The sequence below is a fragment of the Amborella trichopoda genome, chromosome 13 (assembly GCF_054954075.1).
Source record: "Amborella trichopoda isolate Santa Cruz 75 chromosome 13, AtrichopodaSantaCruz75HAP2 v2.0, whole genome shotgun sequence".
In the NCBI taxonomy this organism is placed as follows: domain Eukaryota; kingdom Viridiplantae; phylum Streptophyta; class Magnoliopsida; order Amborellales; family Amborellaceae; genus Amborella; species Amborella trichopoda.
The window spans coordinates 8,678,860-8,706,076 of NC_142348.1; the positions used below are offsets into that span (position 1 = coordinate 8,678,860).

The 27,217-nt window shown below is 36.4% G+C and overlaps 1 protein-coding gene across 2 annotated transcripts; it reads right to left on the reverse strand.

Moving 5' to 3' along the window:
• Positions 1 to 4,004: 4,004 nt before the first annotated feature.
• Positions 4,005 to 12,157, reverse strand: LOC18432506 (AP-1 complex subunit sigma-1). Of its 2 annotated transcripts, none has more exons than XM_088857158.1 (8): positions 12,033 to 12,157; positions 11,875 to 11,923; positions 5,617 to 5,703; positions 5,081 to 5,172; positions 4,847 to 4,955; positions 4,678 to 4,713; positions 4,447 to 4,533; positions 4,005 to 4,320 (listed from the first exon to the last, which is right to left on the reverse strand). In XM_088857158.1, the coding sequence occupies exons 2-8, from the start codon at positions 11,875 to 11,877 to the stop codon at positions 4,249 to 4,251; spliced, it is 486 nt and encodes a 161-aa protein (XP_088713284.1). In that variant the 5' UTR covers positions 11,878 to 11,923; positions 12,033 to 12,157; the 3' UTR covers positions 4,005 to 4,248. The 2 variants fall into 2 exon arrangements, with proteins under 2 accessions (XP_088713284.1, XP_088713282.1); XM_088857156.1 differs by having other exon boundaries at positions 5,081 to 5,287.
• Positions 12,158 to 27,217: the final 15,060 nt, after the last annotated feature.

Consider the following 27,217-nt stretch of genomic DNA (forward strand, 5'->3'; position numbering starts at 1 on the left):
TATTATTGTGTCTGTGCTCTAAAGAGGGAGAAATGATATACCAAAAGATTGGCCAAAGTAGCGTTGATCAGGGTTATTCTGCCTCCAAGCGACAGATAACGACATTTCCACCAGTCCAATTTTGCATGGAACCTTGGTATTACTTGATCCCATCCTGCATCAGTTAGCCTACCTTCCACTATTGGTCGTCCCACGTACTTGATAGGTAAGGATTTATAGCCACGTCCCATCCATTGCGCCCAATCGCTAATTTTCGTGCTTGAGCAATTGAACCCCATGAGAATCATTTTATTGTAGTTAATTTTTGCCCCTGATATTAACTGGTAGCACTTAACTCCCTGCAGTCGTGACTGATTAACAGAGTGTATCACCTCCTGGGCCACTAGAATACAATTTATAATTTGTCTATCGTTTATAAATGTTGATTGATGGCTAGTGACTACTTCATGCATCACCTTCTTCAGTCTATTAACCAATACTCTAGCAAGTATCTTATTTGGCTGAGAGCAAGCTAATAGGTTTAATATCGTGAAGGGTTCATATAGTGTGTTTCCTGGGGATAAAAGTAATGAAAGTCGAATTTAGAGCTTTATTGACATTTCTTCTGTCGTGGAATTCTTGGAAGGAGAATAGGTCATCGCTGAGTATATCCCAGAATTCTTAGAAGAAGACCAGTAGGAATGTATCTGGCCCAGGCACTTTATCTATCCACGGGCTAAACATAGCTTTCTTAGTTTCTTCCTTAGAGAATTCCTTTTCTAATTCCCTAGCATTGTCCACTGAGATCGTCTTAAATGTTAACCTGGTCCAAATTAAACTTTAGCCTGGGCTCAGTCTTGAAAGCATCTCTAAAGAACTCGACAATAGTTCCCTCTGTGCCTGGATAATCATCTTCGACAATACCTAGAATAGATATTCCCCTGATAGTATTAGTTCTACTTATGGAATTAGCTATTGCATATTAAGTACTTTGTCTTATTATCTCCTTCTTTGACCCATTTGGATCTTCACATTTGATTCCAAAACATCTCCTCCTTCCATAGTAGGTCCTCCAATTTGACTTTTAATATTCTCTCTCGTCCTGTGTTACATTCAAACCCCAGTTCTCTTGCTCTGTGTCATTAAGAACAAATATCGCATTAGAGGTTTGTGAAATTTGTTGTGCTAAATTTTCAAAGATTCACTTAACTTGTAACAAGATATGTTACTTTCAGGGATTAGAGAGATTCAAGTAGGAGATTCGGGATGTGTTACTGTGGGGCCTATGCTTTAGGTTAGTCTTCCCTTTGATGAAACAAAATTTCTTGGCATGGAAAAACAAAGAGCCCTTCTTTTTTCCTTTGGTGAGCTGTCTGAGTTGGATTCCTTATTTCTTTTTTCTTAGGTCCCATGCTCCTCCATCTTGATCTTTCACTTTATCTTTCCCCTTATTTATTCTCATTCTGTCATGCTCCTCCTTGGACCGATCTTTTGTTCCGATTTTTTGGTTGCTGGTTGTATGCGCTGGCACCTCCTGTATGCTGCCATGATTTGCTTGCTATTCATATGGGTGCCGATTCAGCAAAGGCTGTACACCACTCCATTCCCAACGCATGAGGTGATTGCAGAAGGAAAATGCGTATAGGTTGTTTCTTTGAGTAGCTTGGTTTAGGTTGGGAGTTCATAGGGTGAATCTATTTGAGAGTGCTTTGTGTTGGAGTTCTTGGGATCTTAGATAATGGGTAAAAATTAGGATCCTTTGAGTTTGAGTTTTGTGTTGTTTTTGGAGGTTGTGGTGGTTCATTTGTGGAAGTAGGGAGTACCAACTTCTATACTTCTATTTCCTCCTCTCTTTTGTAATTATGGAGTTCATCTAATGAAATTTACATTTAATATTTAAAAACACAAAAAACAAAAAGCCCAATTCACTCGCATGTTCCCAACAGCAACCAGTTTTATTCATCAGTGCATTCAACAAGTAATAAAAACTATTACACTAGATTTACAAGAGTTTCTTGCATGGATCAATAAAAACTATTACACTAGATTTACAAGAGTTTCTTGCATGGATCGCTCTTTACTTCCAACATGTTACATATGGCACATATATCACACCTCAAGTGGGGTGCCCTAAGCCAAAAAACTAAAAATAAAAAATGCAAAATGCGCCAATGATTGATACATTGAACGCTCCAGTCAGCATTTAGCATATATTTGTACAAATTTACGCCCAGCACGCAGAGAGAAAAAATGGCAACCCCCCCAAATAGTTGAAAAAAAACTTTGGTGATGATGATGCACGTAGGAAGAGTGATATGAAGTGGGCTAATACAGTGACAAGCCAAATTTGTACACAGAAGAAGATGGTGCCCACCTTTAAAACAGGTGCCATTATTCCATTGCCAATATGTGAGCCTTGAGCAGTAGCTTATCAGAACATCGAGACGGGCCTTAATGCCCAACATCCATAGGACGTTCTGTACGTCTATGTTACATCAATGGCTTTGTGGTTAGTTGACTTGATCACCAACATCCATAGAACGTTCTGTACGTTTATGATACATCAATGGCTTTGTGGTTAGTTGAGCATAGAATGTCTTTAAGACCTCAAGTTCTGCTCTTATTTTGCCAAACCATTTTTGGAAACATCATTAAACATGCTTATTTCATTCAACCAGAATCATCATTAAACAAGTTTGTTTCATTCAATTTCGGGAAGAAATCCCCTATCATCATCAGCTGAAAATGACTGTCCCTCTTTTCCTAGTGGTCAGCTTTCAACTTGCTCGCATATATCGGCTGATACTAACAGATCATGCCCTGCCTGAAACAATATACATTTGTTGTTGCATTTATGGGATCTATCAGCCCTCATATCCAATATCTCAGCTTTCATTTCGGGGTATCAGGCCCACGCCTAAATGACTGAACCAGTAGTTCTTTATCCAGTGTAGCCTTATCTTTACGATTGTTGAACCTCATATGGCCAATTACCTGGAACTCCTCTTCAGTTACCTAGAAATAAGGTGTCCTTGGCTTGCCAACCGATTATCTGAAACTCCTCTTCAGTTACCTAGAAATAGGGTATCTTTGGCTTGCCAACCGATTGAACTGTTTTCGGATACTAACATTATGAAACATCAGTATTATGCCGTCTTACAGTTGACATTTAAGGCAGAACAGGGCATAAATTAGTAAAGAGGATTTCTTTGCTTCTTAAATCTTTTTAAACAGAAGAAGGCTTTATCTTTCTTGATAGGTGGCGGTGTTTTTCAACTAATGGGTCGAAAATCATGAGTCATTTTTCTTATTAGCATATGCTATCATTTGGGGTTTCTTGCAGTACATTAGCGCCTCTCCAACCATATTAAGTTAACAACCATACAATGTCATCAACAGAGAGAACAGATAATAAGTCATCATTCTCAGTGAAAGTCCATTTTTTTTTTTGCATAGAATTTGAACAGGGGGATGTTCCTCCAAAACCCCAACCCCCTTTAAAGATCTAATGGTAGGGGGACGGGGAAGGGGAGTGAAAGTTAAATTTGGGAAACCCAAATGATAGCATAGTTTATTGTTCCTTAATTACTTGACATATATGATGCTATTTAAACAAAGTAGATATGAATATTTCGTTTTAGAATGCCTTTATTTTGTAGTCATCAGAGCAGGAAAAGTACAAAGAGCATCTGGAGGAACATACCTGTTTTTCTTTTCCTTTTTTTTAGTTATAGAACATATGTTTGGGGAATCCTAAACAATAGATTAGTGATATGATCATATGCCAACAAAGACTTCCGTTGTAGCTAAATGAGTCTTTGTACAAAAGAAGATACTCATCATCAGATTCAGAAAGAAATATATTGAACATATGAACATTGTCATTGAACAATTATTATGCTGCCTGTAATTAAGCCAATCATCTTATTCACAGAATCAGAAGGAATAAAACTAGGCCTTGCTTAAGACTACCCAATGTAAGTATCAAAAAGTACTGGTGACAGCCAATCATCTTATTTCAGATATCACTCAGAAAATCAGAACATGCTGTATTCATTAATTTCATGAAACTCTGAGATTACAATACAGATGAGGAGAAACCATATCTGGAAAGATTGCAAGAACAAAAACAAATGCAAAACTAGCATGGCATACAATCTCTGTTTTGTCACATGTGTGTGTGTGTGTGTGAGAGAGAGAGAGAGAGAGAGAGAGAGAGAGAGAGAGAGAGAGAGAGAGAGAGAGAGAGATTTTTGTGGCACAATATCTCTATTTGGTGGCCTGTGCAATCATATTGCTAATAGAACTCCCTTGCTCTTTGGCAGTCTCTACCAATGAATCCTGCAACAGGTCAAAACAACATTACTTAACATACCGACTAAATCAATGACCATTAATTTTTCTCTTTACCTACGAAAGAAGAAAGAAAATTGACTCACACCATTATGAAAAAGTCAAGAAGTTAACCTGTGAGGCTATTAACCGTGCAACTGTTTTCTTGCTAGACTCCTGAAGTTCTCCAGCGATTAAAATCTCATCCAGAATGTAGTATGCCTAGAAAAACATTGCAATAATAAGGAATTCCCAAAAAATACATACATATATATATATATATATATATATATATATATATATATATATATATATATATATGGTTTGGAAAAAGCATTTCCTGAGAAAAGAATTCCCCAAATTTACCTTGTGAAAATTGAAGATTAGGTCCAACTCACAAACCTGAGAAGAAATAATACTCGTTTTCAATCAGTGAAATAATAGTTACAATGACGATAATGATGATGATGATCATGGTCATAATGATGCTTCAACAAAGGGGAATGCAATTTAATAAACATAGGAATATGCTTACACTTCCAAAGTAACGGTCGAGTATTTCAACAAAATGGTGAATTATTTCGAGAATCTCCAGTTCATTGTCATCAGCATCTATGCACATGCAGAAGTAAAGACTAGCATATCTGCAAGAGAGAGACTAGTTAATGTAATGCGCAGGTTGTCAATACAGAAAAATCAATGGAATGCGGGGTTTAAAGAAATATACAGATTGAATCCTATAAATATACAAAAGATTAAAAGATTTTACCTCTTATATATGACCTTGAATCCCCTCCACTCAACAAAATTACAGAGTTTGGGGCCACGCATAAGAATCACTCCGCTAAGCTCTCGAATCACCTTGCATAGACAAAATATAATGATGTAAAAGATCTGCTCCACAACTTCCAAAATGACCAAAAACATCTTGGCAACGATTTCCAGAATTTCAACCATGGGCATAGGCTCTTCAATCCTGTAAATTATAAGGTACTTCTTATGATTATTTCTTTTATATTAAACAATTGGGACAATTTGAAGGCCAATTCAAATTTTGACTTTCTTCAAGCATATTTGGAGTGGTGCTCCCTAAAAGCATAGGGGCATGTTTGAGGTTTATGTGGGAAGGAAGAAAACTTTAAGAATTTGAACCCAAATGATACTAGAATCATTATCTTATGGACCAATCCATGCATTTGCTAATAAAAATTCTGGCAAACTATGTAAAGCAAAGGCTGAGAATCAGACAGTGGATACAATGTGGATAAGCCAGGTACTGAAAACAAACAAAGTAAGATCTCTTACCTTGGTTCGTTCCTTCTGGGAGTAAGGAGAATACCATTTTGTCAGCCTCACCTTGCCTTGTCGACTTATAAGAAGCACAAAGTGAATCTAGAAAACCAAACAGGAGGCAAGCAGTGGAATCAGCACCAGATAGGCTAAAAATTACATACAGGAAGGCATAAGCAATAATTGGGCCTCAAACGAGTTTTGCCACCATCAGTTTGTGCTTACTGAGGTAGACAATTAGAAGCAATCAAGATTCATCATATTAACTCAGTCGCCAAGTCAACCGAGTGGCATGCATAACAAGTCACATGTATTGATTCAAGTTGGATGAGAGCTTAGCTGAGTCAATTCATCTGACTCTGGAATTGACAACTGACTCATGCAAACCATGTAAACAATGTCAACGTAAATGACCCAATACATATGGTCTTATAGAAGGAAGAATGGGTCGCAATAAACATATTTCTTTTATATTTGGTTAAAGTTATTACTGTAATCCATAACATGAGCAGAATAGGACACATGGATTTGCATCTATCTTTTTTATTTCTGATTTCCTTTTTACTTTTTTAGGCAGGCATAAGTGAAAGAGAAGGACATGCTGAAATTATTTACCTTTAATTTATCCCAAAAAGAAGAAGCACATTAGATATCCACAAAAAATAACATACAAAGAGGGATACAGTTATTTCCCATGGCATATGACGAAACTAGCCACAAAAAACTCAATTACAATTGAAGTTAGGAGAGTTTCACATCCAAAACTATCAAGTGGGTTAGTTCACCGTTAGTGTGTGGTCGCGTGCATCATAATTTTCAGGCACTAGGTGAATCATCTCCAGCAAACTTTTCTTTTTTGACATTCGTTTCGTTATTTTCAACTTCCTAGAGTTTGTTTATACCATACGACATTCATCGGTCATCAGAGTTTCCCCATGTTCAGTCGGAACTCAAAAGTGTTTAAATCCCTAACAAAGATATTCATACCTCGGTAGTTCTACTATGATATATCAGGGGAGCATCATATTGTGTGTCTTTCTTTTCTTAAATGCTGAACTTTATGAGCATTAGTAGTCAGAATATTCCCAAGACAAAATTCAAAGTTAGAAGAGTTGCCACAAGTAGGATAGGAGCAAGAGGGGGACAGAGGAATTAGAGATTCATAAAGAATCTAAAGTCCAGAGATTTCGGCCTTTAGCATCCTTTCCAGAAGTGGACTCCTATCACTGAACATGACCACAAGATAATGAAATGGAGTTACTTCAGAAACTCTTGAATTGGTTGAGTAGCTTGGGCTTATAGTGTAAATTGAATATGTGCATGTTATGTTTTTTTCTTTTTTTGATGAAGTTGACTGTAAATTGATAAGTATAAGAAGAACACAAGTAAACAACCACTTGAGTGGTTGTCCTTTACAAAGTCCCTCACGGGCCAAAAATGTTACACAGAAAAGGAAAAAGAAAAACCTCAAGCCATCACATTGGCTTGAGGAATAAACAAAATTAAAGGGCATGTAAGGATGCAAAGTTAGAGGTGCATAAAGCTCCTTCCTTGGCCAAGCCATCAGCCTCAGAATTTGCCTCCCTAAAAATGTGATTCCAAGAGACTTGAAGATCCGCACAGAGATGGGAAATCTCATAGAAAATGCGTTGAAATCTCCAAGGGTAGGAGATATTACCAGAGGCCCAAGTAATGACATTCCAAGAGTCTCCTTCAACTATCAAATGATTGCACTCCGAGGGGTTGAAATGGCGAAGTCCTTCTGGCAATGCCAAAGCCTTAGCCATAGAGAAGTCGGCAATAGCATAGGCCAAGATACTGAATAAAGGGTGGAATCATTGTAAGCTCTGAAAATTGCCCCAATGCCTGAAGGGCCCGGATTGCTGAGGGAGCAACCATTGAAATTGAGTTTGGAAGCACCTACGTCAGGTGATCGCCAAAGAGATACCAGTGATTAAATACCTATATTGATAATGGAGATGGGATGATGCAATTACTTCTTCTTTTTTTTAATTATTTTTAGGAGAGAGAAATTAGGATTTTGGGTTATTTTAAGTTTCTCGTTTTCTTTAAGGGTATTTGTGTCTTTTAGTTGTCGAGAATTCAGGGATAGAATTGAAAGTTCATTTTCTTTAAAGATGAAAGGTTAGGATTTAATTAAGGTTTCTTAGGGAGCAAGTAAGGCTTTAAGTTTTTTTCTTCTATAAATATGTAACTATTATATCAGATAAAGTAGTATCAGAGCTTCTTTCCTTGCATCAAGTGGTATCAGAGCCTACAAGAACCATCCATCACAATGCCACCAAAACGTGCTCCTGCAATCGATGATTTATTGTACAAATTATATAATGTATAAAAAAATCCATGAAAGATATTCAAAGTGACATTTGCGAATTTCGAGGAGAGATTGGCGAAGTGAATCAGTAGTTGCAAGATCAGAAAACACCATCCAATTGTTGGAAAACGCCTTTCATGGAGAAGAGGGTGCACGCACCACATGGTTCTGATGGCAATAGTCTCACTACCAACTCAACGTGTGGATCCCGAATATAACAAGCAAATTTGTAGGCAATAACCACAACTTGAAGAATGCCCACACGATCTTGGTATCAAGGTTGGTCTGCTAGAGTTTCATCAAGAATTTGAAAGAGAAATTAAAATAATGTTTGAGATCCAAGGGTTCTACTGCATGTTGCCCATAAAGTGTTTGATTAATTGTTTCATTGAAAAAAAAAAAAGCACGTAGGCGAATGATGGGGCTCGATCACCAGCTATTGAAGTAACCTTTGAAGGATGCAATGAACACAACAAGCTCGAAGCCGAGCTTCTCCCAACCCCAGGAGCATGGTGCAATAAGTTTATTTTATTTTATTTTATTATATTTTTAGGAGATAAAAATTAAGGTTTTGGGTTATTTGGGTTTCTAGTTTTCTTAGGGGTATTTGTGCTTTTTTAGTTGTAGAGAATTGAGGGGTAGAATTAGAAGTTAATTTTTAAAGATGAAGTGTTAGGATTTTATTAGGGTTTATTAGGAAAATAAGTTAGGTTTTAGGTTTCTTTTCTTCTATAAACATGTAACTATTGAATCCAAAAAGGTGGTATCAAAACTTCTTTCCCTACAACTGGTGTCTTAATTACAACTAGACAAAATGTTGGTGCCTCACCTAAGGATATAATTCTCTAGAAATTATGTCAGTTGTGAATACAAAACTGCCTACAGTTATTTCTTAATTATTATCATAACTTGTTACCCTTTAACGAATACTAGTCACTTTTTTCTTGATTTCTTTTACTGTAATACTTGTAGTAATGTCCAGATCCTGTGGGCAATGCCAGCTCCACTAAAGCAGAGGCTTTGGACTGTTGTAGGGCTTGAAATTATTTCATCGAAGTTGGGAGAATAGCTTAGAGGTTGAAGGGGATTAAAGATGGTACCAATGGGGCTCCCCGTTGCTGGCCGTTGGAGCATTTGGTCAATCAAATATTTGAAATGGGCACTTTACAGGTATTTTACACAGTGTGGTGTGAGGCAAACATGGTGGGACTGTAGCAGATGGTCTTGCAAAGGACGGGCTCTGAGAAGTGCTTTAGTTATCTCCAGACCCCAGATCTGAACTGCCTGCCTGTGGATATTACTACAAAAGCATTTTCTTTATATGCTTTTTATAGTTTCTGTTTTTTGGAACAGTTAACCTTTTGTTAATATGTTCTTTATAGTTCCTCATTTAGAACAGATTTTGACATACAGACACGTAAACTCTTACACTACTGAATTGTTAATACAAAGTTAATCTTTTTCCCCAGAAAAAATAATTACAGTAATAAAGTGATATCAAGGAAACAACAAGGTTACTTCTCAATGACTAAAGGAGCCCTCAAAAGAAGTCTATTGTGTTGCATTCCATCATTGGTAAGTGCATCCACAATCGTTTCAAGTTACAATTTACTTGGTCATTTTTTTCAATGATTTAATATTTTCTAGTTCATTGAAATGGTTGACTCAAAGAACTCAAATGGCTTTGTTAGCTCGTTACCCGAGTCACAAGTCGCCATGATTCACTGCCTAGGAAACTCAAATCCAACTAACATGGTTGCTGCCTATGATTATCTATTCCTGCCTTCCTACAGTAAAACTACAAGGAACAGGGTACAAAATCGAGAATTGCTCACAAATTTAGCTGAGACCCAGATGATTGACATTCGATTTAAAAATTTCATATCTCAACAACTAGCCAAAGTTATTTAGACATTCTCTAGATCATCAATAAAAGATACTCATTTATTAGTTAGCATTAAAAGCTACTCGTGTAAGGAGATTTTGTTTTGACCAGTCCACTTGGTTTCAACCAAACATCCTCTTAAGGCTAGAGTAGCATTGTCAGATGATCATGACTTATTCAACTCCTGGTAACGAACAAAAAGATCACGTGATTCAAAGTGCAAACAAATCTAGATACTAAGAAATCTATATTTGAGGCTCTCACCAAAAATGTTACAACAACAGTAGGAAAGTGTAGCCTTGCAGGGTTAAGAATATTGATTGTCAATTGTGGCAACACCTCAGACATGATTTCATCCCTTCCCCTACTCATATCATAGGCATGGAAACTAACCCTATTCCTTTTTTCAAGTGTAGCTCCTCCAAATGTTGTCATGATCAATGTTTTAAAAAACGGTCCGCCCGGACCTAGGCGACCTGAACCAAAATACTGCACACCCAGACCTAGGCGGTCCTACATGGGCGGGATGTACATGGGTGGGCGTCCAAGCGGGCCAAGTGGGTGCCTAGGCGGGTCAGGCGGGCGCCTAGGTGGGTGCCTAGGTGAGTACCTAGGGACGTGGGTTTTTTTTTCTTTTAAATACCCAAAAAGGAAAATGGGGTAATTTTGACCCCTGAAAAAGGTTTAAATAGGTTATGAGGGTTATTTTCAACCCCCAAAGTTAAAAGAAAACTTCCATAAACCCTCAATCTCTTAGCTATACATGCTTCTAAGTATCAAAAGTATTTTTTGTGGTATGAAGAACCTTCCTAAACCTTTTCATTTATTATGAAATATGGAGAGTTGGAAACTATTACTAATACATATCCTATTAGACTTTTAAATTTTGTATGGTTTGAATTTTGAAATTTTGAACAAGTTTATTCTCAACATGTGATATGTCATATTTTTGTATATAAAAAAATATGTTACAACATTTTCAAATGTAATAAATTCTAAAATTGAGACAAATATATGTATATATACTACATATCTATATAACTTGTACAACAGGGCGCCCAAGGTTCTGGGTGCCTGCCTGGGCGCTGGGCACCAGGCCGGCCGCCTATGGGTCGCCTAGCATTTTGTGAAACCTTGGCCATGATAGGTGCAACTCAAATAACAAATCTATAAATGCCAAAAAGGCAGAAACTACGGAAACATATCACCATTTTTCTTCTATCATGGATTTAGTAAAATTGATGGAAGAAATGACGATTTTCTTAATAGGTAGTGATATGATTTAACCTATTTGAGTCTTGTTTGTGGAAGCTAAAGCATCACATGACATTGTACATTGCCTCTTCATAATGGAGACCCAACTAAACAGCCCCAACTCCACACTAACAATAACGATGAGACGCTTATGGAGGATAAATCACAGTTTCAACAATATACAGGGAATGCATCACAAAACCAGTTTCTAATGATAACAATAGTCAATCTGAATAATTGCCCACTAAACACTACGAGAAAAAGGTAATAGAAAATGATTCTCTACAAAACACAAATTAGACAGTCTACAAAAGCTTCCCGTGAACAGCAGAAAATTGTTGTACAAAAAAGCCTCGTCTTCAAGTTCCTACAGCCTTGTTGGAACATTTATACCTAAGTTTATAGCAATATATATATTGTCATTCTTTCAAAAACATATAAAGAAAGAAAAAAACACATGTTCAAGCTCATTCAGCCTTGCAATTAAAATTATAACTACTTAATAATAGCATTTGAAATTTAAATTCGGAGATCAAAACTCACATAACAAGGAACCCATATTTATTGATCGCCAATGCATAGTCCAATATAACTCTCTAAATATTAGGAAAACCTCTTAACAAAAATTTACAAACTATACATGACAAACAAAGAGAATTCATATAAAAACTTTCACTGGAGGTTCATCCAAATTTGCTGAGAGATGAGCACAAAGGCATTTTTGGTCCAAATCATCATCTAAGAACACCAAATAAATAAATAAATCAAATGTATAGGAAATTGAGAAGATAGGTTTTACCATTTCTCTTTCTATGCCCTGATCACAAATAGTGGGAATCAATCAAAACCTGCAAATCATTCAAACAAAGACAAATAAACAAATTAAAAACATTTGTCTTCCACAATTTTCTTTTGGAAATATGGATCTTTTCTCTGTTATAAGAGAAAAAGTCTCACTCTCGATGTGCCGAATCCTCACCGATATATCATACACACACAAGCAGAGAGAGAGAGAGAGAGAGAGAGAGAGAGAGAGAGAGGGTGGGAGAGATCTGGAGGTGAGGTTCAAGGCAGAGAGGACTAAGAGGGGATAGAAGGGATCTTCTCTCCCTTTAACATGGTGCTTTCTTCTCGAGTCCTGACGTTTGACATAATAGATCATCTATGAGTCAGCCGACTCACGTGTACAGGTACGGCCCCACTCTAAATCCAACTGAAAGATGGATTTTTTATTGGACCCTGTTTCCACGCGGCCAAGCCCACATATGTAGATATGCTGCCCTCTTAATAAAACTATTTTTGAGATGGATTTTAGGATTTAATTTTTAATTTTTAAGGATATTTAATATCTAACATCATAAATATGAATAAATAAATAAATTTTTAAAACTAAAAATAACATAAGAAAACATTTGGATCGATAGTTTCATTGTTTTTAGATGGAAGACCTACTTGCATCCATCTTGAAAATGGATGCTTTACACTTTTTGGATCACATATATAGAAATGCTGTCCAACCTGCATGAAATAATTTTTCTTTTTTATTTGACTTTTACGAATTCATGATCAGCTGATCATGAAAAAAAAAAAAAAACTTTAAAATGTGCTCTTTTTAGGTTTGTTTTTGGCACCGTTAATATGTTACTTGATCCAATGCACACAAACGTCCATATTTGAGATGGATGTGTCAAAAAAAATTTCCTTTTCCTAAAATAGTTTCCTATTTAGTTTTTTATTTTTTATTTCAAAATTATTTTTTTATAAATTTACGTATGAATATGTTATATTTACCATTATTACAAAATTACCTAAAATTTGAGGTTATTACTATGGGTGCAGTTGGCATACGGATGCGTCCATAGGTGTAGAGGTAAGGTGCGCCTTCAAATTTTATCATGGTATATAATTTTAATGTAAAACGTTCTTAAGAGTATCTCAAAATCTATTTTTATATCTAATTATAAAATTTTAAATTTCAAAAATAGTTAAAATCAAGTAGATCTATAAACATATGAAAATCTTGAAAATAGACATTGTAGATAATATGTTGTAAAATGCACTATTTTTGAGACTTAAAATCTTTTTATTTTTCATTGTCATATATCTCGATGTCTAGATGATCAATCAAAGGGTTTTTCAACATTAAAACTACCTTTACCGATAGATTTTTGAGGGGCGTCCGAAATCCTACATTATAAGGTAGCATCCTTATATAAACTTTTTCCTATTACTATATAGCTGTTTTTACACCGATTTTTGGCATTTTTACAATGACCGAATTGCCCTTTTTAGAAATTCGAGATCCGAAATATTCATTCGTTCGAGGGCCCTAAAAATGAAAATTTTGAGTGTCCTAAGTACTGTCATTTCGATTTTCCAAAATCTGAAATTTCTTTCCATGCAACTCATGTGGCATGTACTTTTCAGATTTTAAAAAAACTGAATTTATGTCAATTTCAAATCCTAAAAATCCACAATTTTTTGGGCACTTCAAATCCGAAAATTTAACGAAATAAACCTACATGCGTTTCTCTCACTACTAATCTCTACCTCTCTCTCTATTTCTCAATGGCCCTCTCACATGAGCATCTGACCTGCTCTGTCTCCCTCTCACAAGCACATTTTCTATCTAGGTTTCCTTTCAGATAAACAATCAAGTTGATTGAAATGTGCATCTTGAGTTTGAAGTGATTAATTGGCTGACCATATTGATGGATCTATACCTTCCTCAATCATTCTTTATATAAGTATTTATTGATTGAATTTATATGAACCAATGTACGAAATATTTCAAATTTCTATCAAAATGTGCATCTTGAGTTTGAACTGATTAATTGACTGACCATATTGATGGATTAGTTTAGTAATACATAGTGCTAATCGATCTTGTGCTATACGAGGTTGAGTTAGTTGGCCCAATAATTTGTACAAATCTTTATAATTGAGAAAATGTGGGATTTTTTATACCTATTGTAGATGACTCTTGAATCTTTACTGATTGCTTAATTAGGTATTACATAGTTCCCTTTCTTTGTTAATTACTTGTTTGAGTTAATTATTGTTTGAGTTAATTACGTACACCCCTTATATAAATAGGGAAAATACAGTATGCTTTCTTTATATGCGAATATTACATATCAAGTCGGTTAACTTGACATTGTTTAGACGAAATTACTCTTCAATCCGAGAATGCCATCCTCAAACCACATTTTAATTTTACTTTTTATGTTTTTTATTTAGTAAGGGTGATTTGAGGTTAGAATTCTTGGATCGATCATCTTCTCTTTTTTTTTTTAATAAAAAAAATAGTGGTCCGAAGTTACCATCACCGCTCATAATTTTTTGAAAAAAACTAGCGGTCCGAGGTTAGAATCCTCATACCACCCTTTTCGCCACCATTAACTTTCCAAATTGTGTATTCTAACCTCGGTCCGAAAGGCTGGCTTTGAAGTTCAAGAGTGCTTCTCTCTCTTCTAAAGGGCAGCCATCGATGAATGGCGATAGTAAGAATACAAGGTTTAAGCGGTGGAATCGCATTTTTATGAACATGAACTAGGGGAATTTGAGTGTCGGATTTTGATGGAAAGGCCCCAATAGAATTTGGTTTAACTTCGAAGATGCCAAGTTTCTGGCTGATGCAAAGGACGGGCGAGAGAGGGGCGGTCCGAGGATTCTAACTTTAGACCGCTATTTTTTTTCAAAAAGTAACGAGCAGTTGGGGACTTCGGACAATTGTTTTTTTTTTTTTTAAAAGAACGATCGGTCTGAAGATTCTAACCTTGGACCACTATTTTTTTCAAAAAATAACAAGCGGTTTGATGATGGGGACTTCTGACCATTGTTTTTTTTAAAAAAAAAAGATCGGTCCGACGATTTTAACCTCAGACCGCCCCTAGTAAATAAAAAATAATAATTAAAATGTGGTCCGAGGATAACATCCTTAAATCAAAGGGTAATTTTTTCAAAAAAAAAGTCGTGTTGATCTACCTTAGATGTAATATTCGCATATAAGGGGAGCATACTGTATTCACCTTACTTATGTAGGGGTGTACGTAATTAACTCTACTTGTTTTATTACTAGTTTGTAACTAGAAAATGTCATTCATGTAATACAGAGTTATCGTTAATGACTATGGACAATTATTATTTTGTTTTGGAGGGTCTTTTAAGAAGAACTCTAATGAAGGACTTGTTCTATACAGGGAGGTAAATTGAAGGTGACTAAGTACCGTGGAGGTAATTCCTTCGAGCAATTGAAAATTCATTTGAGAACTTGACATTGTCTAATATGGCAAAGTTGACTATTATGTATCACAATACTAATTTAGCTAGTGGATGTGAATTGATATAAATATGTGATGACCTAAATGTATCTGATATGCTGCAAGAAGAGCCTTCTAACATTGTTCTACACATTGGAAATGAGCTGGAGTCTAAGCGATGTTCAATGGAATTTCCACCGGCACAACCTCATGGTGAAGGTTCATTTACAAGGAGCGAGTGCCTATACTTTTAACAAACTTTGAGGTTTAATATGCTTGAATCATTCATGTTCATAATTGTTTTTATATACTTAGTTCAATTGTATTGGCAGTCGCTTCAATGCACCAGTACCTGACCACATTGATGGTAGCGAAGTTATGCCTATCCAAAGCACGGCCAAGGATGTACCAAAACATGATTTGGAGAACATCAAACCATTGAAGAGCCATATAGAGGAGATGGTAACATGGTCGTCCTGCAAATAGGCCAATATTTTGATAATGAAAATGATTGTCGTTACCATTTGGTTGATTTGCGGTATTTAATAACTTCGTTTTGAAGTTTGTTGAAGTGAAGAGGGGTGGGCTTAGGCAAAGTGAAAGGCAGATGAGTGTACATGGCAAGTGCAGTGCTTAAGAGTTAGTAATGCGACATACTTCATAGTGAAATTCATGGTAAATAAGCACATATAACAGCCAAATGGGGAGGGTTCACCAGCCACTTGATCGAAGTAAATAGGTGGCAAAAAATATTAGAGATCGCATACATGACCAGCACAATATTATACCAAAAGACATTATTAACGATGTTCATTGCGATCATGGCATTATGCTACATGCAAGCATGGCGGGGCAAAAGAGGCTGCTAAAGAAATTATAGTTGGATCACTCAATCAACAATACAATGACCTTCCTTTATTCTGTAAAAAGTTATGAGCCATGAACCCCAGAACTGAAGTACGCATCCCTACAAGCCGAGCAAGTAAGTTCAAATGCCTCTTTGTTGCCTTCCATCCTTGTGTCATGAGCCTTTTCAATAGATGCAAGACATTAATGGGTTTTGAAGAGACATTCTTGAAAAGCTAATATCTAAAAATCTTTTTTTTGTTTTTGACAAATATTATCAGATTTATTGATAATTATGAAAAGTAATTACATCATTAGATGCAAAATACAGGGCAATATCTAGGGATCTTGTTAGGTACGATTGCCGTAGATGCCGATGATGGCATCTTTCCAATGGCTTTTGCAATTTTTTAGAAGGAGAACTTTCGTAGTTGGCACCGATTCCTACATATATTGAATGAAATGTTTGTAGAGCATGCCAATCTACCTACCTTGACTATTGTATTGGAATGATTGAAAGGACGGGAGGAAGCAATCCAAGATTTATTTCATGTTCATTACCATGCATGAAGCATTTAATAGAAAATTTCATGAAGTTTATGAAGAAGTCGACAAACACAACTGTATTAACAATGCTATTTTGGAAGGTTGTCCGTAAATCGATTATATCAATGTTTGATAAAGTAATGCTTCAGAGATACACACTACTAATCTAGATGAGTGGATAAGGCATTTTAATTCAAAATACTGCACCAATGCCCATTTCCTAGGGGCAAGGTACAATCACTTGTCCTTGAATATGGCTGAATCATTTAACATGTAGATTTTTATCTACTCAAGACAAGCCACTTGTAACACTGTGTTAATACTTTAGAGTACAATTGATAAGCAGGTTTGAAGAGAAAATGCACAAAGCTATTGGTTGGATTGGTGTGCTAGTACCACATGTATAGGAGACTATAAATGCGCAAAACAATAAGGCAAGATTCCAACACCACGTCATATCCGTAATGGCTATGCGCTTTGAGATCCATTATGTAGGAAATAAATTTGATGTGGATTTAGCTCCGTGGCCATGCACTTGTAAGAAATAATAAATCAATGGGTTATGTGCAATAATGCCATAACAGCTATAGGCCACATGCACCTAGAGGTCACAACTTGTTGCAGCTAGTATTTCACAGTGGATTTCTTCAAAAGAGCCTGCCAAACATGCTTTGCTCCTATCCTGGACAATATGTAATTGATTGGTAATGTTTAATCGGATAGTATTGCCACAAAAAACTACATGCCTTCCAGGACGGCCGAAGAAGCAAAGGAAGCGGTTAGAAGTTGGGGACTCCATCAAGGCGTATCAGTGCAACCAATGCGGCGCAATCAGGAAAGGACATGTAGGGAACCAATTGATGATTAGGGGAATGAGTCTTCGTCATAATAGAAGTCATTGTGTTACCAATTTTGAAGGTGATGGAAAAAATACGGTCAAATGACCGAAGCGGGAGCAAAATAAAACAACCGGGAACCGAGCATCATACCAAAGTGCTTACACAACAATCATACCAAAGTGCTTACACAACAATTTTGGTGAACGAATGTGGAGAGGAATGATCAACTCACGTAGGCACATTCGACAACTACTTGAGCTGTCAAAATCAATTCCACACTGTAAATCCCGAACAAGGTGGAAGCTCACGAACACTCACAAATACAATAGGAGCAATCCAAGCTCGACTCTTTCGACAACTCTGTATCTCTCAAGGTCGGGTCTCTCCTTAGATCTCAAATGAGAAAGGGATTGTTGTCTCTCTCTCTCTCTCTCTCACTCTTTCTCTATCTCTCAAGAGTTTAGCTCTCACAATTTCTCGTGTGTGTTGTGGTGTGTTGAGAGATCGACACATGACTGCTTCTTGCTATACCATGAGACTGCACCGCCTCCTAACAATAAGACATAACCTAAAGTCGCTTTACACTCATTTAGCTCTACTGCCCAATCAGTATCACTATATCCCGTAATCGCAAATCAATTACTTGGAAACATAGTATTTGACTTGAGGTTTCCCAAAAGTATCGAAAAATCCTCTTCGCTGCTGGTCAATGACCTTGTCCTAGATTACTCTGGTATCGGCTAACAAGATCCACTGTATAGGCAATATCTGAATGCTTGCAGAGCATCGCGTACATCAAACTACCAACTGCACTTGCATATGGAACACTAGACATTTTGTTCTTTTCAGCTTCTATCTGCGGATACTAGTCAAGACTTATAATATGCCCTCTCTCAACTAGAGCGGGTTTTATACTTATCTATAGTATCATCTGCCTTCATCTTGATTTCAAGACCCACTTGTTTCCAATTGATCTTCTATTAGACGGCAGATCCACAAGTTTCCAGACTTGATTCTGCCCATAGGATTAAGCTCGTCTTTCATAGCAGACATCCACTGGTCCACAGTCAGAGAATTCAAGGCCTCGTGGAATGAGCTAGGCTCATTAGCATCAAGTGAATGCACATGAGACCCACTACTTCGAAGTGTATACTAGGACCTTTCCCACGTTGGCCTTTCGAAGTTTGACTTGCGATTCATTCTCAATAGGTGTCTCTAACATGGTCGGTGACTCAATATGGGTCATATGTTCATTCTCAACCAATGGCTCACTCCTACTATCATTGACAATCATGAGAAAACTCCCACTATTACCCTCAAGTGAAGGAACTATCTCAATGTATGTCTGAGATTCAGGCTCTTCATAGAGCTCGTCAGACATACAAGACGCTTCCTAGTAGGGAATTTTACCTCTTTAAAATCTATATCGTGAGATTCTATTTCTTTGGAATTTTGTCTCTTTAAAATCTATATAGTGAGATTCTATTTTCTTCATCCTGCCACCATCATATTCTTGATAGAACACATACCCCTTGGAGTGCTCAGAATATCTGACAAAAATGTACTCGAGAGACCGCCTGTCTAGTTTTCCTATCAATTGAGAAGTGTTGTGAACATGTGCAGTTGACCCCCAAGGACGTAAATGTGAAAGATGTGGCTTTCTATTTTTCCATAACTCATAAGGGGTCTTGAGAATGGATTTTGATGGCACTCTATTTAGGACATATATCGCAGTAAGGAGTGCATCTCCCCAAAATGATATTGGGAGGTTGGCGTGAGCCATCATAGACCTCACCATGTCCAATAGAGTAAGATTCCTTCATTCTGCAACACCATTATGTTGCGGGGTGGAGGACATCGTCTCTTGTTTTCAGATTCTCCTATTCGCACAAAGCTTCCTAAATTGATTAGATACGTATTTTTTCCCTCGATTAGTGCGAAGAACTTTAATTCTCCTGTCTAACTGATTTTCAACCTCTAGCATCAAACGACAAAAGCAATATATTGCTTACGATTTATGGGAGATTAGGTATACACACCCGTAGCAAGAGTAATCATCGATAAATGTGATAAAATAATGGGAACCGTCATGGGTCATCTCATTAAATGGACCACCAATGTCAAACTGTATTATATCTAAAAGACTAGTTACTCTTTTTGCTTTAGAAAATGTCTTTCTAGTTGATTTTTCAGCTATACATGGTTCATACATAAGCAGGTCTATTTTGGATAAAGACAACAATCCTTCTTTGGCTAATCAGATCATCATATCTTTTCCTATAAGAGCATGCCTAGCATGCCACGTTATGGAGTTGTGTGTACTAGAAGAGGTGAAAAAAGATGACGATGTCATATAGGTAGAAGGAAGTGAAAAATTAACATCATCATTATCCAAAATAAACAAGTCATTCACAATCTGACCATTACAGTAAAAACCATATGGAAATGTAAAGGTAGCGTAATTAAGCATGAAACCTATAAAGCAATCGTCTCTAACTAGACATAAAACTAAAAGCAAATTTTTTCTCATTCTGAGCGCATAGAGGACGTCATGGAGAAGAAGGATCCGTCCACTTCATAATCAGAGTTGGTAAATTCCAACCCCTAGTACATCCTCTGATGCATAATTCCCCAAGAAGATCTTCTAACTTCTAACCGACAAAGTTTGAAGTTCAACGAACCCTTCTCGATCCCTTGCTATATGCCTTGTCACTCCTAAATCTACAATCCACCCAGTAAATTGTGAATGAGCAACAAACACCTGAGTGCAAACATTTGCATAGCTAGGGAAATCAATTCATACATTTTTAGGTTCAGGACATTCGCATGCATAGTGACCATTCTTCTTGCAATTGTAGTAAGTTATTTCATATATGTCCCTTGTGCACCTCCTGCGTCTATGCTTGATATTTTTATTTTTCTTAGCATCTTCCTTAAGTTGCTCCTTCCTTTGAGGTACCCCATTCTTAAACTTACCTCGAGGATTACGGCCTCGAGACCTGCTTGATTGGGCAATTAGCGCGGTTCCAGTGTCAGAAGATGAGCGAAACGCAACCTTTATTTTAAGGTGATGAGAAAGTTGGGAAAATGTTGTTACAGCTTCATCATGTAACGTCAATGACTTTATGTTTTCCCAATATTCTAAAAGAGACCTAAGCAATTCGAGTATATATTGCTTGTGATTGAGTTTGTTTCCAGCTGATTTTAGGTCACGTATCATTTGAGATTATTTTTCGGACATCGACACATTTGGAGCCATTTTGTATGTCTCAAAAGCCATAGATAAGGTAAATAACCGAGCAGCGAAAGTGCTAGCATACTTCTACTGAAGCGCATCCCACATGGCCTTCGTCGTGGTGTATCCCTCGAATTCACGAATGAGGTCATCAACCATAGCACTTAGCAAAGTAAAGTGAGTGCTACGGTCAGCATTGTCTCATGCCTCATACTCACGAAGAAGTTCTTCATGGCACCTTGTTCAGATTTTTGCTTAATGGTAGTTAGGTGTTTAAGTGTACCTTGCTCATTTAGAAGGTATTGGATTTTCCTATGCCATATCGGAAAATTGCTCCCACTTAACTTTTCACCTTTAGTGAGATCTGCGATCGCATTTTTAGAAGCCATTCTAAGTCAAAACAACAAAATTGTACCAATTAATATGGATGTTTCATGATTTGTTTGATCCATGATTGTACTTAGATTATCATTTTTACGCTTGTTAACTATCTAGCTACTTGAAAAAACTTGACCCTTAAAAGTCTTGATATGGAAATTTTGTATGGCCACATTGAGCGCTTGCTTGTAATCAATACCAAGTTTCTTTCTTGGATCTAGCATCTCAAATACCTCACAATTTATAAGTGGTGCACTTTCCTAGATGCACTCCCACAAAAAAAAAAGAAAGCCCTTTTATGCGGCCTTAAAATGCCCAAAAATTGAGTAGGGCCCACCATGCACGGCTGAGCCTACGAGGCCTATCAAGATTAATTAACCATGATTCTCATGGTCTAGGATGCCTCAACTTGCATAGCCTATGCATAAGGCCAACACGACTATGTGATCAGTACATAAGATTATATAGTGCACATGCCTATGGTCTTAATATAACCATCATATGCACTTTGCAACATCATAGGCCAATCATAGCCAAGCCTTCACAAGTAAGGTGGGACCGATAATGTGGGTACAATCGGGAACCGTTTCCACGATGGGTCTGATACCAATGATGGAAAAAATACAGTCAAACGACGAAGCGGAAGCAAAATAAAATAACTGGGAACCAGACATCATACCAGAGTGTTTGCACAACAATTTTGGTGAACGAATGTGGAGAGGAATGATCAATTCACGTAGGCACGTTCAACAACTACTAGAGCTGTCGAAATCAATTCCACACCGCAAATCCCGAGTGAGGTGGAAGCTCACGAACACTCTCACAAATGTAGTAGGAGCAGTCCAAGCTCGACTCTCTTGACAACTCTGTATCTCTCAGGGTCGGGTCTCTCCTTAGATCTCAAATGGGAGAGGGATTATGGTCATTCTCTCTCTCTCCTACTCTTTCTTTACCTCTCAATGGTTTAGTTTTCACACTTTCTCTTGTGTGTTGTGGTGTGTGCAGAGACCTCCAGCCCTCCTTCTTTTATAATAAGAGAAATGGGCCCTCTCATTTATGTGGGAGTAACCTCCTCATAAATGAGCACCTCTATGGTGCATGGTGCATGTCATTCATGGAAAGGTAACCCCCTTATGAAGAGGTGCAACCTCTTCCCACCTCCATTCATATAGTAACGTAAGTCAAACATGAAAGGGGTGTAGTCTACTTAGGTGTTCTCTCACACTAGGGATGAACCCTCATATCTACATAAGGAAAACATATGATTGATGCTTTCACATACTACTCCCGTTGGTTAAAATATTTGTAGGGTTATTATTTTTTATGTTGGAGTTATATAATAAAGGGGCTACATTGCATGTTTTTGCTATTGGTTTTCCATTTGAGCACCATATGAACGTCTTTTCAATATAAGGAAAAAAATGAACATAAGATTGTGCAACTAATTTCATCTAAAAATACCTACAAAATGCTACTAGAAACACAAAAAAAAAAAAAAAAAAAAAAAATGTTACTGGATACACAAAAAAATCTATTGGAAATAAAAAAAAAATTGTCGTAGCGTTTGTTAGATTTCTAGTAGCCTCTTTCAAATTTCAGGGTTTAAACATCCATTAATCAAAAGTTCGGATATTCAATAACCAAAATAGTTAAATTTTGAGACAATCAAATGCTACTCGAAACCCAAAAATAAATAAAATTCTAGTAGCCTCTTTCATATTTTGAATGTTTAACATTTGAAATTTCCAAAATTTCATATATTGAAATTTCAAAATATCTATATTTTCGGTCTTCGAAAGACCGAAAATGCTATGGAAACTCGAACAGCCTCTTTCTTGTTTCTGAAGTTAGAAATATGAAATTATGAATAGTTTGATTTTTGAATATCTAAAGTATCTACATTTATTGTCTTTGAAAGACCGAAAATGCTATTGTAAAGACTGATAGAAAGACTAATGTGATATTGCTGGGAGATATATATATTTCTTTTTTTTTTCTTCTTTTTCACCACTTTTCTTTTCTTTTGGTAAAGATCACTGACAAGTAGTCTTATTAGAATAACTCTTGCTTCAAAGAAAATAAATCTAACAAATCCGAGATCTCAAAAATCTTGATGCCATTAAATCAATTTTCTTTAAACAAAGAAAATATCCACAATTCTTATACTTTAAAATATAAAGATATTATAATTAAATATAGCAAGAAACAAAAAAAAAGTGCCGGAGATTACCTCAACCAGGCTTAGTACACCCCACATCGAGTCTACTCCTTCTGATGGCAAAACACTCTCAATGACAAATAGATCTCAATATAAAACCAATAACCTAAGACCTCAATGCCTTAGTCTTGCTCAATCCCATTTGGCTAGAGAGGGAGAGATCTACTAGCGCAAGGGGATCCTCCCTTTTACTACACAAAAATTAAACCACCATAAACTAACCTTAGCAGCAAGGGGATCATCTCCTTTACTACACAAAAATCAAACCACCACAAGGTAACCTTAGCTTGGGCGTGCCACCTAGAAACGAGAAAGAGATGACTTAGCTTGGGCATACCACTTACAAACTAGAGAGAGATAACTTGGGCGTACCCTTTTGGCTTGAGAGAGATTTTGGATAGGCTGTAACCCCTTAGAAAAACTGGGGTGAGATCTTGAAGCCCTTGGTGGGGCGTGCCACTTGTAAAGAAATCTTTGAGAGAGAGAAGAGAAAATAGGTGTAGAGATTTTATGAGGTGGAAGAACCTTTTTTTATAGAATTTTTATGCCTTGGGGTTTGCCTCAATATGCAGGGTCAAATCTTGACGGTCCATCTAAGGAGACTTGTGGGGTGAGATATTCGAATCATATATCTCTTTGATCTACTATCAAGATTCAAAGAGATGAGTTAGAGCCTTATCTTCTATTTCTTGATCTATTCCTAACAAATATTTAAATAAAAAAAGTATATATCTTATTTTCTATCTTAGTATATCCAATCTTTATTTCTTGGATCAAGCAATCTTAATTCAAAGATTTATTAAATATTTTAAATATTTAACGTTATCATGTAAGTTGATTATACTTAAAAGATAGGCCAACAAACAAGGGGATAACTATCACCCAATCTTTGATAACAAATTAGTCCCTATAGGTGGGGCGTTCCACCCTTTGGTGGCCACACGTAGGCCCCACCCAATCCCACATGTTCTAAATTGGCCTCGTATTTATGGATGGTCTCATATAATTTTAAAAAATATTTTATTTTGTATTTAGAATTTTTAAATATTATATATTTTTTATGGGGGAGATTTGTATAAGGTTGCCTCCTTATACTGTCGAAGTTAGGTGCACCTATAAAATTTACTTAGAGATGTCGTTTCGGCATAAAAAAACTTATGATGGCTTCAAAATCTCTTTTATCTTCAATTAAAAAATTTAAAATTTTAAAAATGGTACAGATTGAGCAAATCAATGAACACTTAAATTTTTTGAAAACAGACGGTCTAGATAACTTTTTACAAGATGTACTAATTTTTTAACTTGAATTTTTTTTTTCCTTCATGTCCATTTATCTCAAAGTCGAGATAATCAATTGGAGGTTTCTCTTATGTGGGAACATTCTCCACTATAGGATTTTTGAGATGCACCTTTCCTCAACAGTATAAGGTTGCAACCTTATACAAACTTTTTCCTTTATTTAAAACATTGGAAAATTAATTTATTTTAATTTATAAATCTAAATGACAAAAATAAAATATAAAAAGATTCACAAAAATTCAAATAAACATTCTAAAAAACATATATCATAAAATAAATTAAAGCTAATTAATTTTGATGAGAATCGAATGCGTTAGATCTAAGAATTTATCAATATATGGGAGCACTCCACTTTCAACTGTGGACCACGATCCACCTAGCTTTTTCAAACTGACCCAGCAGTTCCCATGACTCACAATGCACTGCAAAGGCTCATGATTGGACCGCCAAAGTTAGCCAATAGACTAGGGGACGCAATCCCAGTTTCCCTAGAGACAAAAAAATAAATAGTCATTCAGACCATAATGCAACCATGACTTTATGGTGTATAGGGGTAATCTATCGCACATGTACACGCTTCACCCTCATTGGCGAATCTCAAAACGGCTATCTATGTACATGCCTTGTGACGATATAACAATGATGTTTCTAAAGGCTATTCATCACACGTAAGGGAGGCACAGTCCCTCGGCTCTCATCTGGGCATATTCCGACCTCATCAAGGGCTAACTTACTAAACTCTTCTCGGTAGATCCCTATGCTCGGTAAATCGTATTTACCTAGTATGGTCCATAAGAAGACCACACTCCCACTGAGTTTATGTTTTACTATATAAAATACTCACATAAGCTCTCATAAAGTCTTTAAATGCCACATGAACCGAACAAAGACGAAAACAATTCTAGTAGCCTACAACTAGTTTTGGATGTTGAATTTATGAATTTCTCGACGTTAGGGATATTGAATTCCCAAAATTATGTATTTTCGGTCTCCGAAAGACCAATGACGCTAGTGGAAATACCAAAAGAATTCCAGTAAGATTGAAATGCTTTTGGAAACATAACAACAATGCAATAACCTCTTTCAACATATGAAAGCTTGCACTTTTCCAATATTCGAGCCGGTGGTTCCAAATCTGAAGCACAAAGTGCTTATTTTAAAAGAAAATGAGATTTATATCTAAAAAGACTACAATCTCAAAACAAATGATTTCATTCTAAATGCGGTAGTTTTTCTTTTGTGCAATATAGTTTTAAGATCGAAGTTTGTTACTAATCGGAAATAGTTTTCAGTTGAGCATAATTTGTTTCTAAGCAACAATATTTAGGTAAATGTACATCTTGGAAAGATAATTTCAAATAATTGGAATTGATTTCTCATTTTAGCTCCATGGATTTTGTACAACGGGCGCATTTTAGAGATGGACGTTGGTGAGTCAATGGGCTCTTGCACGACTCACGATTAGCTATTCCACTATAAAATCTTATTTTTCTTCAACTCCTTTTAAATTTACTTAATCTTGATTTGACAGAAACCATAAAATCTCATTTCGCCGTAGGAACTCACAGCTTCGTGGGATTTTTCAGTTAAGTTTGTCCATCAACTATAGTACAAGGATACTTACGGAGCGACTGATTTTAGTTTATTTATAGGTGCCGCTGAAAGTTCAGCCATTTTTGTGGGTAGCTTTTAAAAAAAAAGCTGCCTATGTGTCGTTGTGCGTAGCTTTTAAAAAAAAACTGCCTATGTGCTGCTGAAGGTTCAATTATTTTTATGGGTAGCTTTTAAAAAAGAGCTGCCTACCGGGGATAACCTTCGTAAGAGAGGTTTCATAATTGTTTATATTTGCAGTCTTTGTTTGAAGGATAATGAAAGTGTGGACCATATTATTTTACATTGTCCTTTCACTCTAAGCTTGTGGGATTGTGTAGGAAGTTGTTGAATCTAAATATTTTGGTCCCACAAAGTGCATAGTTGATAATCTCTCAATGGATGAACCCGGGTTTCCGAAAATTGGCACTATGCTATGGATAGTTTTATGGGTGTGCACCTATTTGGAATATTTGGGGAGAGAAATAAAAGAACCTTTGAAGGGGCACAATATGAGATTGAAGTTTTAAAATCCAACGCCTTAGCAACATCAATTGAATGGTTTTCAACAAATAAATATTGTAAGTTTATCCTAAAGTCATAGATATTTGAGAACCCATCTGAAGTTGGTAAGCTTCATAATTACAGACAGGTTCGAAATGCTATTTGGATGCTTCTCATGAAAATTGCTTAAAACTCAACTTTGATAAAAGCACGATTGGAAACTTAGGCCTAACAGGTCATGGCAATACTCTTAGAGATCTTATGGGTAATTACAAATTCACCTTCTCGGGATAAAAAATCTTAATTTTTTTTTTCACAACTATAATATGTAAGTCGATATAATCGATGTACAGATTTTCCAATGCTTGACTTGTAATTTTTGATAAATTATTAGATGAATATTTACTTATTTTGATAGGGCTGTC